This window comes from Sarcophilus harrisii, chromosome 3 (assembly GCF_902635505.1).
Source record: "Sarcophilus harrisii chromosome 3, mSarHar1.11, whole genome shotgun sequence".
NCBI classification, from domain to species: Eukaryota; Metazoa; Chordata; class Mammalia; order Dasyuromorphia; family Dasyuridae; genus Sarcophilus; species Sarcophilus harrisii.
In genome coordinates, this window is record NC_045428.1 from 87,496,867 (window position 1) to 87,515,445 (window position 18,579).

Below are 18,579 nucleotides of genomic sequence, written 5' to 3' on the forward strand. Positions count from 1 at the left end.
TCAAGAGTCAGGAAATATCAATATGTTAATCAGAGAAAAAAAAATTTTTATGTTTATTATCCCTATAATGCTATCATCTAGCTCAAGAAAACACAACAGAAAACTTACCATCACTATGCATCTTGGAAGGTTCATCTTCATCTAACTGTTCAAATGCAGTGACAAAATCATCCTCAATAGAAGACACCGACTGATTAGTGTCATCATCATCTCCATGACATTTCTCCAGGTGACGTTTCTGACGTAAGTATGTTTCCAAAGTATAGCGGATGCCTGTCGCATATTTGCTTAGTAGATTAAATACAAAATCAACTCTGAGTCTTGGGGATGTTGCTGGAGATACTCTCATTACACAAAGCACGCTAGAAAAATGATTCTTGGAGAAGATAATAGGAGATTAAAAATATTATTTTCCAACATTTGTCTGTAAATGAAAATCTAGAAATAATACATCTTAAAAGGGGAAAGATGCTGCCCAAATAGTAGCATAGTCTACTATTAGTAGACAATAGTCTATTCCTGTCTGTTAATTTACAACATTTCTGTTTACTCCCCCTTTTTTTTTGAGAACTTACCTTCATTTCTCTTCTTTTTCTTTTATATCTTTATGTTTCCTCTCTATTCTGATCATCTATATAAAATGCTGCTAATCCCTCACACTCAATTAAAAACCTCTCCTCTTTCAGTCTCAAAATCATCTCAGAGAGATTTTTCCTTGACCATTATCACTTGTACCATTCAATAGAAATTATTTACTGTTTAAAAATAATTATCATGTTGCTATATTAAACTATAATTTATCTCTAATACCATGACTGAATTTTTTATTGAGTTTTATGGATTGTTTCCCCAGCTGATCAAAGACAGAAATGGTATCCTGTGTTTTTCTTCATCATCTAGCATGGTGTTATACATATAAGCAGACTTTGCAGTTAGAATGAGTAGCCTCATCTATACAGCAGCAGAAAGGTGAGAAAGGATTCAGTTTCATGCCTTTTTGACTCCAAGGTCCTAAACTCTAAACACAATGGTGTCATTAACAGAAAGACTGAACTCCTAAGAACAGATTTTTGAAACTGCTTCAGTTTAATATGTATTGGGTTTCAAATCCTGTAAGTAATTGAGAGGTAGATTTAGAGCTTAAAAAAAAAAAAAAAGCTAAGATCAGAGATACACATCTGAATTTGATCCATAAAAATACAAGTTTAAGTTAAGGAAGTCAATTTCACTGAAAGATTAGAGAATTTCAATAAAAAGGAAGAAACAAAGAGTGGTAAAAAGAAAGGATAAAAACAAAAAAACTGTGGTGTGATAAAAAAGCAAAGAAGAAAGTTTTTTTTGAGACTTAAAAGATACTAAATGTCAAATCTTATAAAAATAAATAGCTTGCATGTACATAGAATTTTAAAATTTGCAAGGCACATTACAAAAATTATCTCATTTGATCCTTAAAACAACACTGGAAGACAGCTGCTATTATTATCCTCATTAAAAGAAGATATACTCACACACTGCATTATAGATTAATTAAGAATAAAGAGTCTAAATAAGGAAATAAGAGATCAGAACTGTAATCTCAACTTTAAGATATCAAATAAAAATGCAAGTTCATATTCTTCATGCATAATTTTTAAGAAATCTTTGAAAAAAACTCTTCATGAATATCTAAAATTCCAAGACATAAAATTATTCATTTTGATGTACACCACAGAGATCATATACTTGATTAACAAATAATTATTGCCTAAGTTCTATAGATCTGGTTGTCTCATTTTTTTAAATGCCCCTGTTTTGGGTTTTTTTTTTTTTTTTTAGAAATAAAATACTATGTTAAAATTACACATTCCTAGTCACCTGCTTTGCATGACTTCTTTTAGCTGGAAGATGAAATTAAACATATATTCTAGAACAAATAACAAAAATAGCAAATGTAGGACATATTGTGATGTGTTAAGTGCCTATATTCTATATAATCAGGTATTTGAAGAAAGTAAGCAATTAATTCAAGAGCATGATGAATGAATACAAAGCAATAAAAGTCATATTTCTCATTACTTAAATTTAAATTAATATAAACCAATTTATTCTCTATGGTCCAAATTTAACTTCAATTCTTGATAAGTAATATTTTCTTAAGAAAACTCCAGGCATCTGATCTAGAGTCAGGAAGACCCAAGTTCAATTCCAGTCTCATACATTAAGTGGGCAGGTGGGTGACCCTGGGTAAGTTACTTAATCCTATCTGTTTCAGTTTCCTGACATCTTTAAAAATAGACTGGGGAAGGGAATGGCAAACTTCTCCAGTATCTTTGTCAAGAAAATTCCAGAAGGAGTCACAAATAGTCAGACATAATTGAAACAAGAAAACAGCAACAAAGAATATCTTAAAGAAAAAAATACTGAAAAATCGATGTCAAAGTTTCACTAATAGTATTGGCCAGAAATATAAATTCTGATGTGAAAAATTAAAGTCAGAAAAATTTATTGAAATGCTTTAACACAGACAATTTTGATAATGTAAAATTTAAAAAGGTTTTTACAGAAATGAAACTAATGCTGTTAAAATCAGAAGGGAAAAAGATACCTAGAAAAATTTTTGCAGCAAGTTTCTCTGATGAAGGTCTCAAATCAAAGACATATCTAGAACTAATTCAAAATGAGTAAGAGAAAAAACCATTCCTGCTAGATAAATATGGCGAAAGGATATGAATCTACAGTTATTAAAGGAAAAATTAAAGGCTATACTCCCATTCACTAATAATCCTATCAATACAAGTTAAATCACACTGACAAAGATAAAAAGAGGACAATGACAAATGTTGGAAGGGCCTCAGAAAAACAGCTGCATTAATGTACTGATGGTGGATTGTGAACTGGTCTAACCATTGTGAAAAGCAACTTTGCACTATGCCCCACAGTCACTAAACTATATATACCCTTTCACCCATGAAGACCACTATTAGGCTGACAAACAAAAAAGATCAAATAAGGAGTAAAAGGTCCTTTATGTGCAAAAATATTTATAACAAGAATTTTTTTTTTTTCTATAATAGCTCCAGAGGAAACTAAGGGGATTCCCAACTATTGAGGAATAGCTAAAGAAATTTATATACATTGTTGGAATATTAGTGTGCTTAAGACAAAATGAACAGTTTTAGTGGAAATATGAAAGACCTTTTTTAAACTGACACAGAATAAAGTATGCAAAACCAGGAGAACGATTTATATAAAAACAATAATATAACAAAAAAATCTGAAAAATTTTAGAACTGACTGATACAATAATAAAAACCAATGGCACATCAGAGGACTAAAAATTAAACACAATACCCATCTACTGCCAAAGAGTTCATGAAATGCATAATGTGATATACATTTTTTTTGCCATGGCTAACATATATTTGTTATAAAAGTTTTCTTTTCCTTTTTATTGTTCAGCATGAGCAGAGGGGAAGGAAAGGAAGAGCTAAATGTTTGTGAAAATGAATAATTTTTTAAAACTTTACCTGTTTTTGAGGGTCAGCATTTGTTTGAAATGACTTATTTATATCCTTCAGAAAAATAATTTCATTTTCATTTAGATTGCAGAAGTGGATAGAATTCAGAAGATCCGGAAGTTCCAGAGAAACTGTAGCTAAATCCTAATTTTAGCAACAAAGAAAAAAAGGTATGAGATAATCTTAATTTGGTCTGTAAATTTGAAAATAAAAAACTATTTGGTTAACAGAATCTATGGAAAACCAATTTTCAAAGAATAAAAAAAAAACTTAACATTTTTATCTAGGCCACCTAGTATTTATAGATTTAAGTTAATGGTTGTCAACATGTAAAATTGCTTATGAGTAACTGACATAAAAGAAAGTCCAAATTCAGTAATCTGAGTTGCAATTTCAAAAGAATAAACATAACAAAAACATACTAAAGTGTTTTGCTACAACTTAAATGACATTCAATAAGTATACTTTTTAAAAAATAATCCCTTAACTGTAATCTTAATTTTAAAATTAAAGCCTTAATTTTTTTATCTTCCAACAGTGTATATTTGCAGTGAAGAAGGAAAGCCAACTTGCTGTCTGTGAATAATTCAGATTACTTTAATGATTATTACTTCAACTGCTATAATTATTACTTTTTCCATGAGAGGAAAACTCAAATGAACTTCCAAAACACTCTCAGAACTTTTTTTAAAAATCAATTTTAAGAATCACAGATAATAGCATACTATAATATAGGAAAAATTTTTCATAGTATCAAAAGGCTTATTGAAATGATTTATGAAAGTTCCTTTGCATACTCCAAATTTTATTTTACCTGCATGTGACCAGCGTCTGTTTCTTCATTGAAATCTAGAAAGGTAACCTGGAAAAAAAAAATTCTGCTAAGCTGAAATTTCCCCAACTGTCATATCAGAAGAAGTGGATAGAGAGAGCATAAAAGCAGAAGTCCATTAAGAAGAAAAATTTTAATTGCTTACCATAAGATGATTTTTCCAATATAATTCTGAATGTTTTATACTAAAACTTCTTAAACTGTAGAATGAAATCCCATATGGGGTCAGGAAACTGAATGTACAGGTCACAAAAAAAGGTGGCAATAGTAAAAAATATCAAACATTCCACCAGATTTTAATTCTTTATGTAAAAATAAACATATACATCTCACTGATATGTAAATTTGTCTTCATCTTTAAAAAAGGGTAAAATTATATGTATACCAAAAAATTGTCTTAAAATAAATTCTAAACATACAATTTTTTGGTATACATATAATTTTACCATTTGTTTGTTTGTATCAGTAAATGTTTGATTTGTATACCTATTTTCTATAGCCAGAGTTGCATAAAAATTTCTCAGGTGAAAAATGGAAAAAAGTTAGGAAGCCCTGTCTTATATGACAGTCTTGAATATAAAACAGAAGAATCTGATGACCAGTATTTTATGAATATTAAAGATAGGGTTACCAAGCTGTACTAAATAGTATTCCATTCAACATAATGATGAGTAAACTAAAAGATTTATTTCCTCCTCTTTTTCCCTATTTCTATCTCCCCCAAATTATGTTACAACTAAACCTTAGTCCTATATTTATGAATTGCCACTTTCCAAAGGGATTTTACAATCTGGTTGCCTCTTTTGATTGGTCCTCCATACAATAACCACATTAATCTTCTTTTTCATTCCACTTAAAATTCCTAAGCTGGCTCTTCCAACATCAATAACTTAGTTTAATAGTCTCTTCTTCATTTTGGCTATAGGAAGAGTATGCACCGGATTTTGTTTTGTTTTACAACAATCTGCTCACTTTATATAAGAGACATTTAGTGAAAAAACTCTTGAAAATTACTTCAAGGGAAAATTACTTATGTTATTTCAGTTACTGAGAGACACCACAGACTACTAGATGGACAGTCAATCAGAGCTGGGTGCAAATTAGTCCCTTAGTATTCCAAGAAATCCTCTACAATTCTAAATCAGAGAGTGTGCCAATGTGTATCAGTGGAAGGTGTTTCCATACTAAGAGCTCCTTGCATTGATAAAATCAACCAACTAGATTCCACTCCCAATCTCTATCAATTACTATATTAGCAAAAAATTCAGGTTTTTATATAAGATTTAAAATTGAAAAGACTTGAAGAGACATATTGGAATAGAATAATTATTTGCCCTTAAACATATTTTCAATAGCGTGACAATATTATAAAATAGCACTATCCTCAGTGATACACAAAAAATTCTACTTCTTATTGACTTCTTACAGAATTGACTGTATTGACTTCTTACAGAAAGCAAAGACCTAATTTAGTCTTCTGTGTTCTTGAAAACATTCAAATATTTAATGCTAGATTCAACAGTGTTAACTTTAAAAAAATGAAAATATTCAGTCCTTTCTTGTGTCTAACTAATTAGATGTTTAGAAAGTAGTAATGCCAAACCTCAACCATATTGGTCTGTTCTTCTGGCTTTATATATTCCTCTGCTGAAACAACGCATAATTCCTTTTGGCTCTGTAACAAAGACTTTATGGACTGAAGTACACCTTCAATGAAACTCTGAAAGAAAACCATATATTTTATTACAAAACAAATTAATTAATCCATGAAAGCATTCTGATTTTAGACATTCCTTTACTAAACACTTATTGAACATCAAATACAGGTGCTCTAATTAACTCAGGGAAATAAAGGGGAAAAAAAAGATTTTTTGCTCTCAAGAAGCTAATAATCTATGTTAAGAGATGTATGTATCCATATAGTATGCAGTAACATAACAACAAGAAGCATATACAGTGCTTTAAGTCTTCATAAACTTTCATTTGATCCTCACAACAGCCCTTAGAAGTAAATGCTATTCTTACCATATAAATAAGGAAACTGAATCTAAGAGCATTTAAGTAATTTGTCCAGGATCATGCCACTAGAAAGTGCTTGGAGGAGGATTTGAACTCAGGTCTTGCTGACTCTAAGGGCAGAGTTTTTAAAGCACTTAATAATTGTCCTGCACTCTGTTGGCATGGAAGATTCAAAAAAGAAAAAAAGAAAAAGAAATAGGCTTTGTTCTGAAAGAGTTTGCTGTATATTATAACAAAAATGATATAAACTACGAATTACATGTGTTCAAAGAAACTAGTTATTAGAAGTTTTCAACTAAGGATCCTGCTATCTATTCTGCCATTAACTGGCTCTGGATAAGATTTCACATTTCAAGTTTCAATTTTCTTATCACTAATATAAATGGATAAGACTAGATGATCACTAAGATTGCACACGAGTCTATCATTCTATGACTCTCAACTTCTTAACAAAGTAGTAACAGAAGGCTTCATGGAGAAAAACGCTGAGTCACCATTTAAAAAAATCTCGATAAGGATGGAGAAGTGTAAAAGAGGAGAACATTGAAAACAAAAGAAAAGGGATGTGCAAAATCAAAGTGGAAAAATACTAATAAAGCACAGAGAATAGTTCACAATCCAGAGTGATAAAAATACAAACAAAAATGTTCTGTGGTTTAAATTTTAAATCGGATGAAGTCTTAAAGTCAATATTCCTAAACACAGTTTCATATGGACATGTTAAAAAAGAATGAATCATTGAAACATTATCTGAATGATTCAAGTAACTTCAGTCAAAATTGAGGAAAAATTGATGGCTTGACTGAATTACCCATATATACCAAGTAAAGAATTAAAATAATTACCACATACAAAACCATAATAATAATAATAATAATAGTAATATTGGCAATTATCATCTATATAGCATCTATTATGAATCTACTTGGCATTATACCAAGTGCTTTACAAATATTATTTCATTTGATCCTCAAAACAACTGCAGATGGGTACTATTGTAAGGAATTGAGGAAACTGCTAAGTAGATGACTTGCCTGCTAGTTGCATCTGAATTCAGGTTTTCATGACACCAAGACCAGTATTCTCTTCAATGTACATCTAGCCACCTCTATGTATACACATGTTTACATGAATGCATTTATACCCACATGAATTCACACATATATATTGAAATTACATATATGTAAATAAACATATATATGTAAATTGTGTTTATTATTTATAAATATAAAATTTAATTAGACTGGAAAAAGAGAATCATTAAAAAAAGCTAGTGGAAGTATTAATATTCACATAGTGCCAGACCCTCATGTGAGCTACTCTGCGAAATTTCACAGATAGTGTTTTTTTAATTTTATATACAAACATTCAGCTTAAAGAAAAATTACTCATTTACTGTTCTGATCATATGTACTTCTGACATGTGAAAATTATAAAGTTTTTTGACATTACTCTCTCTGAGATGTTCCAGAGAGCTCTATGGGCCCTCTTCTCTTCTCCTTTTGTACTATTTCAATGGGTGATCTCCTCAGCTCCCATATTTAAAAACAAACAAATTCTTCTAGCTTCCTAGAAAACTGGAACTAGATATTTAAGACTCCTCTTGGCTAGAAGAAGAAAACAACAACAACAACAACAACAAAACACTTAGGAAAGCCAGAGAGGACCCTACCTTTCCAACCTATAAGAAAGAATAAAAAGAAATATCAAGGGGAAAAAAAAACTCTACTATTACCTAACTTTTTATCTTAATGATATTTCTAGTCAGTTTCATACATTCCATGTATATATTATGGACATACCTAGAAGAAAGACAACTGCTCCCTCTTCCTCTATCACTTACATTGCATATGCTCTTGCTTTCTATTTATTCTATTCAAATAAATTGTGTCACCCCATCAAAATCCCAGTTGTTTATTAACTCCCTAGGTCACTGTGCCCTTTACTTCCTCAATGAATTTGATAACTGGCTTACAATTATTTTCATCAACTCCTATCATCATCTACAGTAGAGCTCCTTAAAACTTTTTCCACTCACATTTCCCCCTCCTTTTTGGCCAAGAAATATTTATATGACTTGGATATACAGGTATGTTTTAAAAAAAAGTATACAAATCATTTACTGATAAAAAAAAATCATAATTTTACAACTCCCACATTCAGTTACCCTACCCCATGTGGGCTTGCAACCCAAGTTAAGCAGCTTTGATCTACAGGCCTTCAACATATACACTGACTTTCCCCTCATATACCTTAATCATTTAGTTTTCCTCAAACTATTCACTTTCCATGAGCTACTCCTCCATTCCACCTAAGCCAAACCCAAACAACCCTTGTTCTTGCCATCACCCACAAATGTTCAAGAATTCTGAAATCCTCTCCCTTATTAAGGGATATTAAGGGATGTAGTTGTAAGAGGATCAGAAAAGAATGTTAACCTTATTTCTTCAGCCATGGGGGAGATGGAGAAGGGACTGTGTGGTTGGGAGGAGTAAATGGCTATGTTTTTACTTATGCAGGAATGTATTAAAAGTTTAAATTGCTTCACTCATCCTGAGTTTGTTCATTTACTGTGTCCTGATTGAGGTTCAGAATTTTGTTTCCAACACAGGGATGCCCCATATGTAACACTACAACATTAGGAAAGTATGTGTGCACCACAACAAAAAAAGGTCCTAAATCCAGTATAAAGGGGGCCTACTTTTGTGTAAGATGCAGGAACAGGAACAGGTGCCATCTGTCAATTCTGTCTCCTATTACCCAGTTCTAGGTCACAAATCCACGTCTGTTTGAGAAGGGGTTCTTCGACTACATCTAGCATTCTAAGGTGCAGAGCTATTGAGAGCCTGAGTTTGTGTACCAAGCAAAGATTAAGTTCAGAAGCAAGAAGTAGATGTATATCTTGGACCTCAGGAACAGAGTAGAGTTTCATTTCTAGATCCTAGTTCAGGTTGAAGCCTACAGAGGAATAACAATATTAGGAATCAAAGATTAACTTCTGAACTTGTAGAGATTTCCAGATGACTGATAGTAGCTAAATCTAGCAATAGTCAACTGAAAAATTCCCAACAGCCAAGCCAACAAGCCTTTTGCTCTGACAGAAACTCAAATCAGAAAATTGGAAAACTCAGATCAAAGGAGCATTGCTCAGGACAATGTCCTAATCAGACCACTTTAGGAACAATGGTTCATTTCTAGAGTTATCCCTGAAATCCTGGAACAACATAACACTCTTTATCCTAAGAAAGAAGTGACAGGACCAAATCATGTATTCTCTCCATTAATATGCAGAGCCTGGCCCTAACAATAAGTCTAGGTAAGGGAATAGGCTGGAAGAATTAGGAAAAAAAAAAGAATTACACTATTAAAAACTGTCAAGAATAGCTTTTATTTAAATAGTGCAGGGGATAGAGCACTGGACATGCTTATTACTTATGTGACCATAGGCAAGTTACTTAAGCTCTGCCTCAGTTTCCTAAATAGAAAATGGAAATAATGATAGCACTAAACTCATAGGGCTGCTGTGAGGATAAAATAAGATTAATTTGTAAAGTATTTAACACAGAGCCTGCCACATATTAGGTGCTTAATATAAGCTTGTTCTCTTCCCATTTTCTTTTTTTTTTTTTTTTTTTTTTTTTTTTTTTTTTACGGTGATGGGGATGTTCAAGATGCAAATGCAGGAGTCAATGGCTCCAAAACAACTAAAAGCAAAACCTCAAAAAAAAAAAAAAAAAAAAAAAAAACACAACTTTGGACACAAAGACAACTAGAATTTCTAGAAGATATGAAGCAAGAATTAAAAACCAAAGAATTTTAAAATGTTTTTATAAATGTAATTAACATGCTAGAAGATAAATTCTAGTAAGCTCCTTATTACCTCAACATCAGATATAAAATTCCCTTAAGTCTAGAATGTTCTCCCTTATTATCTCTGCCACCTAGCTTTCTTCACATTCAAATCCTACTTTCTACAAAAGGCCCTTGCCAGGTTACCTACTACTAATTCCTTCCCTCTAAAAATCTTCCCAATCACCCCATTTCTTGGATGTACATAGTTTCCTATATGTTGTCACTACCAATAAAATGTGAAAAAGAACCAGAACAGTATAATAAGAAGTCAAGGAAGCAGACAGTTTTCCAAGAGTTTTTTTTTTTTTTTTTAACTAATAATTGAAATTAGGATAACCCTATTCCTCTTCTTCCCAGAGAATTTCAAGCAGAGATTGCATGTCCATTTCTTGAGGATATCATAGAGCAATTTAATATATTAGGAAAGGATAGGTATTAGCTTCTATCAAATAAAAGATTGACAGTCTCAAATCATTCAAAAGGAGATGATTGAGAAAAGATCAAGAGTTAATATATCCTCAAATGACATAAATGACATGTAAATATACTTTATACATTTTAAAGTGCTCTATAACTGTCAGCTATTATAGGAAGAAGTAATATTTTTTTAATAATCCTGTGATTTCATTAACGAATATACAACTTCTGGAGAAGGAGTTCCTTCACCAGGATCACCAACTGTTTGCACACCAACCTTGTAGTTTTAAATAACTTTCTGAAGCACTGAGAACCTCAGGATCACATAATCTCAGAGGCAGAATATCAGAGGCAGAATTTGGACCTAGATCTTTCCGATTCCAAGAATAGCTCACTATCAACTACACTTCACTATTTCTTGAATGAAGTAACTTTCAAGAGAAGGAGATTTACACACGGTCAAACAGACAATATATATCAGAACAGAAGACAATTTTTTATTTCAAAGCCAGGTCTCTTAATAGGCTTGTTGAAAACAGGAAGATTGAAAGTAGAAACAATTTTAACAGATCAAAGATTCCAAAAGCCTGCAGTAAAAGAAAAGGAAATAGGATCACAGCATGTTTGAATAACAACAGTTAACATTTACATAGAGCTTGAAAAGAACTGCTATTACTACAGGGTAATGTCTGATTTGAATGTGAGCTGAATTTAAGTGAGGCATAACTACACAAGTCATTAGTCTCCCTTTCCCTTTCAGAGTCAACACTCACTGCACAAGTCATTAGTCTCCCTTTCCCTTTCAGAGTCAACAGAGTTCAGTGGCAAAACAAAAGTCAAACCAACTGGCTTTGGCCTGGAATGCAGTGGGTGACCTTGGCATCTCTGATGTCTAACTAAGCTCTAAGCTCTTCACAACAGCTGCTTCAGCCACCTTTATGGCTGCTGGAACACATTATCTCATCTGTTCATTTTGCTTGAAGAAATCTTCATGTGCTTGGGGTGGATATCGCCCTAACTCACAATAACTCTACATGGTCCACAGAACTGTGGAAATGCAAGCTATTATTTAAGGCAGTTTTAGTTTAGTATACTAGCTAGATTAGTTATCACAAGATGTGAGTTTTTCCAAGTTTAACTCTGCCAATTACCAGTTGGGCGTGAACTCTGGCAAATCACTTACTACCAACAGACCTAAGATTCCTCACCTATAAGCTATGGATAAGATTACATATACGCAATCTATCTTCCGAAATTGTTATGAGGATCAAATGAAATGATGATTATGAAATGCTCTATATGCTGTGAAAAATTATTTAAATATTGGATTTTATAACTCTCAATTTTATAAAACAGAAAACAGTTTGAGAAGCTAAAGTGACTTAACTCAAAATGAAAAGCCTATTAAGTGACAAAGACTTTATTAAACCTAGGATTTCTAACTAAATCCACTAACTTTCCCGTGATATCATCATTCCCATTTTAAGGTAGAAGATGCTAGTGAAACAGAAGATAATTATAGGAATTAAATATCAGAAAAATTCAGAAGTGGTATCCATGATACATATAGGTGGACCAGATATCAAAAGAAAGGATCAGAAGATGGAGGCAATGAATTATCCTTCAAATGTGATAAAGATGAGAGTGTAACATGGATATGATAGATGGTGTCATTAATTTTCATGACACAACCAAGGAAGTTGTGAGAAGGAATTAAAATCTTTAAAAGAAAAAAAAAAAAAAAAACCCCACCACCACCGACAAAGTTCACTGTTTTGTATTTCCTTTGGATTTCCATCCTTCCCCCTAATTAAGTACAGAAAATAAAAAGCTGATTAAAAATTTTAGTGAAATTATTGATTTTTAACGAATCTGTCACTTTATAATTCTGGTTTCACTGACATCAAAATAAAGAATCCTGTTAACAATAGCAATGGTAAATTATAAATTCTTTGCCTTACAAAGAATTTTCTTAAAAACTAGACAAAAATTTTAACTGCATGATGTAAAGGAAAGTATGCCATACTATAGTCAAAAGACTTAGTTCTAGTCCCAACTTCTAACTTTGATTCTAATTAGTTATGTGGTCATATAGAAGTCATAATCATAGGGGGTCCCAACTATATCAACTGTGAAATGAAAAAGTTCCAGGTCTAAAGAGTGTTATTTAACAAAACAATCACACACTTACTTTTTTGACAGACATTGTAGCCTTCATTGTCTTCATTTTATTGCTTTTAACAGTCTGATAAGTATCCATAACTATATGTAGTTTGCAATTAATCAATGAAGAATTACTCCAAAAACACCTTAAAAAAAAACACACACACACACATACATTAAAAGAGGGCATCAATTCCTGACATAAGTAAATCAAATAATCATTTTATATTAATATCACTAATTAAAAATTAGTGACCTATAATTTTAAAACTAATTCAGCATGGTACTTTGGAGGATTTTTTTTTTTTTTAACTGTTTTTCAGTTGTATCCAACTCTCCATGTCCCCTTTTGGTAATTGGTTTGCAGATGCTGTAATAGTTTGCCATTTCCTTCTCTGGGTTCATTTTAAAGATGAAGAACTGAGGCAAACAGGATTAATTGGCTTGCCCAGAGTCATACAGTTATTAAGTATCTGAGTTTGGAATTGAACTCAGGTTTCATGACTCAGCCTGGTGCACTATTCACTATGTCACCTAGCTGTCCTAATTTAGAATGTACTTATTGGCTTAACAGGAGGCATGGCCTAAGGGAAAGAGTGATGAACCCCAAGTTAGCAGAAAACTGTTTCACAGTCTACCTCTGAACTTATTAGGTGTGTGGCTGTGAGCAAATCATTTAGCATTTCTGTGAATAATGATATTTGTATTCCTCTTCTGATATTGCTATTGTGTGACTTCTACCTTAATGAAATATTGGTAAAATGCTTTACAAACTGCTAGTAATAAAGTACTAGTTATATGTAAAGAATTTCAGTTTCTGCATTACTTAACATCTCTTTTGACTCATACTGTCCTTCAGGTTGCACAATTTCAATAATAAGTATTTAAAAAAGAAAAAAAAATCTTTTAAATCTTAAAAAGAACTTATTATTTACTGTGACCTGAAACTTAAAAGGCATGTTATTAAAAAAATTAGAGGAAAAACATCAGGTATCATAGTTGTGGTTAGGGAATTAAGAATTCTTAAACAAAGGATAAAGATCACAAAAAATTAAAAGATAACAAATTACATAAATTACATAAAATTAAAAATCTGTTAAACTAACAAAATCAACATAATTCAGATATTAAAGCAAGTTGACAATTATGGGGAAATGATCTTTGTATCGTATATATCTCTAAAAAAGCAAATTCTCCCAATTCAGACTGACTTTTCTTTTCAATTCACAGTGTTAGAGAATTGCCTAGAGGACTAAAGGTTAAAAGACATGCCAACGGTCACATAGCTAGTATATGTCAGTGGCAGAACTTGACTCTAGGTCTTCCTGGTTCAAGGCAATCTCCCTATGAGTTACATATTGTGCTATTTCTCTGTTTTGATACTTAGATGATAGAAACCAGAAGAATTATTTAAGACTAAAAGTCATTTGCTAAGAATGGAGTAAAAAGACTTAGTATAAACTATAAAAGGCTTCTGGTTATAAATAATTATTGAAAAAAAAATTGCAAACAGGACAGCTCAGTGGCACAGTGGATAGAAAACCAGGCTTTAAGAGTCAGGAAGACCTGAATCCAAATAGACCTCACACATTTATTAGCTATATGATCCTGGGCAAGTCACTTAACACTTTTAGCCTCAGTTTCTGTTTCAGTAACTCAGTTGCAAAGTGAGTTAGAAAGAAATGGCACACCACTCTACTATCTTTGCCAACAAAATCCCAAATGGTGTCACCAAGAGTCAGACACAACTGAAACTAAACAAAAATAAAATTATATAAAACAATGTTCCAAATAACTAATAAAATAAATGCAAACCAAAACAATCCTGAAGTTTCAAATCATATACAGCAATATGGCAAAGACTGGGACAGCTGATATTGAAAGAGATATAGAAAGACACACTAATACACTACTGATTGAGCTGTGAATCAGTCCAGCTTTCCTAGAAACCTATTTGGCATTATGTTAACAAAGTATCTAAAAATGTCCATGGATTCCAGTGGTTATTAGGTATTATACCTTAATGAGTTCAAAATCAGAAAATAAATATCAAAATATCTATAGCAGTATTTTGTGATATGAAAAAAACTAAAAATAAAGCAGATGACCAATAATTTGGAAATTGATCAACAAATTATTTAACATGAATATAATGGAATAACATTGTAATTTAACAAATGAGCAATATGAATAATTCCAAAAAGCATGAGAAGATTCTTGAATTAATGAGGAGTAAACTTATCTAGGAAAGATATACAAAATGACAATATAAACAGAATGAAAAAAAAGACCCAAAACTGAGTGCTGTGTAATTATAACTACCTAACATCCCAAAAAGCATTAAAAAAAAAAAAAAAAAACCCACTTCCACCCCTCCTTTTCCCTTCACTGTAAAGGACAAGAACTATGGATATATAATATTACATATCCTAACGACAGATACATTTTACTAAATACTTCTTAACTATATGAAAATTAAGATTTCATAATTGGTTCCTTTCTCAATGTATAAACTGAACATGCCTATAAAGAAGAATTATTGAAACTATCTTGCCTGAGACAGTAAAAACCATGTCCTGGAGGAATTTCCAGTCTGTGGTCTCAATCTTCTGATTAGTGACTGTTTCATCCAAATAGCTACTTTAGGAAATAAACAAAAACTATGATTCAATTCACTTTTTTCCTCTTGGTCACCTTTTTCCACAATGACCTCAACCCTCCAGGCACATACCTTTTCCATTCATATACGTCCTACTTTCCTACAGTTCTAGAATCAAGAACGATAATCAAACCAACTCTGCCATTGTTCCTGGATGGAGTGTCTCAATCTATGTCCTCATATATCTAAGTGCCTCTTCTTGGCCACATTCATATATTTCTCCTCCATTATAATAATGTAAAATGTTTGAGGAAAAACATTTTCTGATTTTGTATTTGTATCCCCAGTTGCTTAATAAAAAAAAAAAGTTTCTCATTCATAGGAATCTTAGAGAATGAGTTTAAAGTGGTAAATTTAATTATCAGGACATATACATATGGCAGTAAAAGTATTTCCTTCCCACTTCCCATAGTGAAAACTGAATTAAATATGAAGCAGAGGATTCACTTAAAATAAATCTTAAACCCCTGAGAGGCAGCATACCAAAATGGATAGAGTTGGTCTGCAAATGAAGAAGACTTGGGTTTAAGTCCTGACTGAAACATCCTGGTTATCCTACCCTGAGCAAAGCATGTAACCTCTTAGTGCCTTGAGCAATAATTTAAGCTGCAGAAAAAGTGGAAACCAACCCATCATCAATTTAGTAATTGTATTATTGCTAGCTAATAATTAAGAAAATGATCAACAAGTATTTATATTATTGTATCTCCATAAGCACTGGAAATACAAAGACAAGTAAAACAGACTTTAAGAAGTTGCCATTTTAATAGAGATCATGTACACATTTAAGTTTGCACAGAATATACACAAAATACACAAAACAAATACAAAATAGTTTGGGGAAGGGAGTATGATATCAGCTTGAGGACCAAGAAGAGCTTTTGGAAGAAGGTTGTACTAAGGCTACATTATGAAAGAAACTAGAGATTCCAATGAGAGAAGGCTCATTGTAAAAGCAGAGAGATGTGAGATAGAGCATCAGGTGTGGTGAACAAATAGGGCAGTATAGCTGCCAGGAGCAGTACTGTAAAGTGTAAGAAAACTAGAAAGAACCCAGAAGCCAGAATGTGAAGCAGGACAAAGGAATTTCTACTTTGAACTAAAGGCAACACTGAGTCACTGAAGTTTGCTGAGCAAAGAAATGGCACGATCATTGCTACACCTTATGAAAATCATTTTGTCAGATATATGGAGAAAATTAAAGAAAGGAGAACAAATGGAAGGCTACTGCAATAGTCTAGGTGAGGTAGTGAAGGCCTGAATTAGGTTAGCACTCTCATGAATGGTGAGAAGACTTTTATGAAAAATATTATGAAGATAGAAAGACACATTTTGGCAAAATATAAATAAGAAATAGTTCAAAGTGAAGAAGGGATCCCAAAACTCTCTGAAACTCTTGGAAAGAGAAATTTCCTTCAATTCTGCCTCAGTGAGGGACCTCACCAGGGAATCAGATAAAATGATTTATCTAGGTAGAGTAGGTTCAGTCCTGAGCTAAATGAATTCCAACCCTATTGAATTAAAGACTCATTCAATTCTATTCAAATTCCAGCCCAAACTGAAACACAGCTTGTAGATAAAAAGAGCCAACTTGAAACAACACCTTGCAGAGGTCTTGCCAAGCCATGCTATGCCAAGGAAACCTTTGCCCACTGGAATAATATGCTCTTCCAGAGTTACCCTGTCTTTATCCTCACCTATTTCCCTAACGAGACTTATACCCCTCTGTCACGATCTCTCTACTAGAAACTTACCTCTCTGTCAGACTTTGGCTCTAAGGAAGTCAGCCCTTCTATTCTTTCATAGTAAAGGCTGACTTCCCAATGCCAATAATAAACCTCTTTTATCAGTCTAGCCTTTTCAGGTTTGTAAATTCCTTTACAAAGAATCTCAACGCCACCAGAAGAGGTTTCCCCAAAACTCCCTACCCTGGTGCCGAATCCCAAGAGGATGCAGGAGAGCCAAACCTCTCCATTTATGTTCCCTGAACTCTGAACCTGCCACTAGACCTTATCATTTAACTCCCTGACCACCAGGAACCCTAATCTCATTTTGGTTCCATAAATCTAGACCTCATCAATGTTGTGCCAAAGTTCCCTTTTAAGGTCATGACCCAGTTTCTCCGATTGTCCTATTTAGTTATTCTGCCTCAGGTTATAACCTTTCCCTCTTAGTGTTTGAGATAAAGGTTTTATATCTTTAGGTTATAGAAATTCCTTCTTAATGTTTGACAAGATAAAGATTTATCCATTTTAGATGTCATTAGAATATCAGTAACCTCCTTTGTATCATCCTAGGGGCAACGTCCTTTGTATCATCCTAGGGGCCTCCCTCACCATTAGGTTATCCCCACCTAGGTACCTCCATTATGTCATTGTTCTTGTTATTCTATAAAGAAGCTTGCTGTCCCAATACTCGGGGGTAGACTCTTTGAGATGATAGTCTCATCTAGCCCTGGGATCAAACATGGATCCATTGGTCCCAGTGTTTCTCTCCATTTAATAAACTATTGAATTGGACTCTAATCTCTTGTCTTGCTTAGTTTCTTTGGCATTACATCATATTGGTTCCCTGACAGAAGGGAACCCCAAAACCTAAACCTCATCAAGCATGTCACAAAGGTTGTAAACTTTGATATGTAGCCTCAAATATAAAAGAGAAAGAAGGAAGAAGAGTTGGGGTTTGAAGACTGAATTCTATTTTAAACAAAATGAATTTAATACACCAATAAGAACCTGTTAAAAATGTCCAATAAGCTATTAGTGATATGGGATTAGAGCTGAGGAGAGATATGCAGGTATACAAATCTTGGAGTTAACTAAATAGAAATCTTAAATTCATTGGAACTGATGAGTTTCAAGAAAGTGACCAAATGTAACTATAAACTCCTAATACTTTTAAATAAATTTATATTTCATTAATCACAACAGATTCTACATACTTTTGAAAGAGAGCAATATGTACACTGAGATATATGTTATTTATTAAATCTAGAGATGTTTATTATACTGGGTCACTTAATGAGTTCCCAGAGACAGGGAAACACATTATATCACTAAAACCCGTTTCATGTTAAAGACTTCAGGAGAATTTGAAGAGGAATATTAAATACTTTATATATACACACATACATGTATGTG

At 32.6% G+C, this 18,579-nt stretch overlaps 1 protein-coding gene across 4 annotated transcripts in view; it reads right to left on the reverse strand.

Annotated features, from left to right (window-relative positions):
• Window positions 1-18,579, reverse strand: part of AKAP11 (A-kinase anchoring protein 11) — a 71,220-nt gene that overhangs the window by 23,994 nt on the left and 28,647 nt on the right. For 3 of the 4 annotated variants that reach the window (XM_031958427.1, XM_031958429.1, XM_031958426.1), the window contains exons 3-7: window positions 12,809-12,926; window positions 5,933-6,049; window positions 4,312-4,359; window positions 3,507-3,641; window positions 109-376 (exon numbers count right to left, since the gene is read on the reverse strand). In XM_031958427.1, the coding sequence (XP_031814287.1) occupies window positions 109-376; window positions 3,507-3,641; window positions 4,312-4,359; window positions 5,933-6,049; window positions 12,809-12,877 (637 nt within the window). In that variant the 5' untranslated portion in view covers window positions 12,878-12,926. Of the gene's footprint in view, window positions 1-108; window positions 377-3,506; window positions 3,642-4,311; window positions 4,360-5,932; window positions 6,050-9,049; window positions 9,281-12,808; window positions 12,927-18,579 lie in introns of those variants that run through there. The other variant, XM_031958428.1, reaches the window with a different exon arrangement.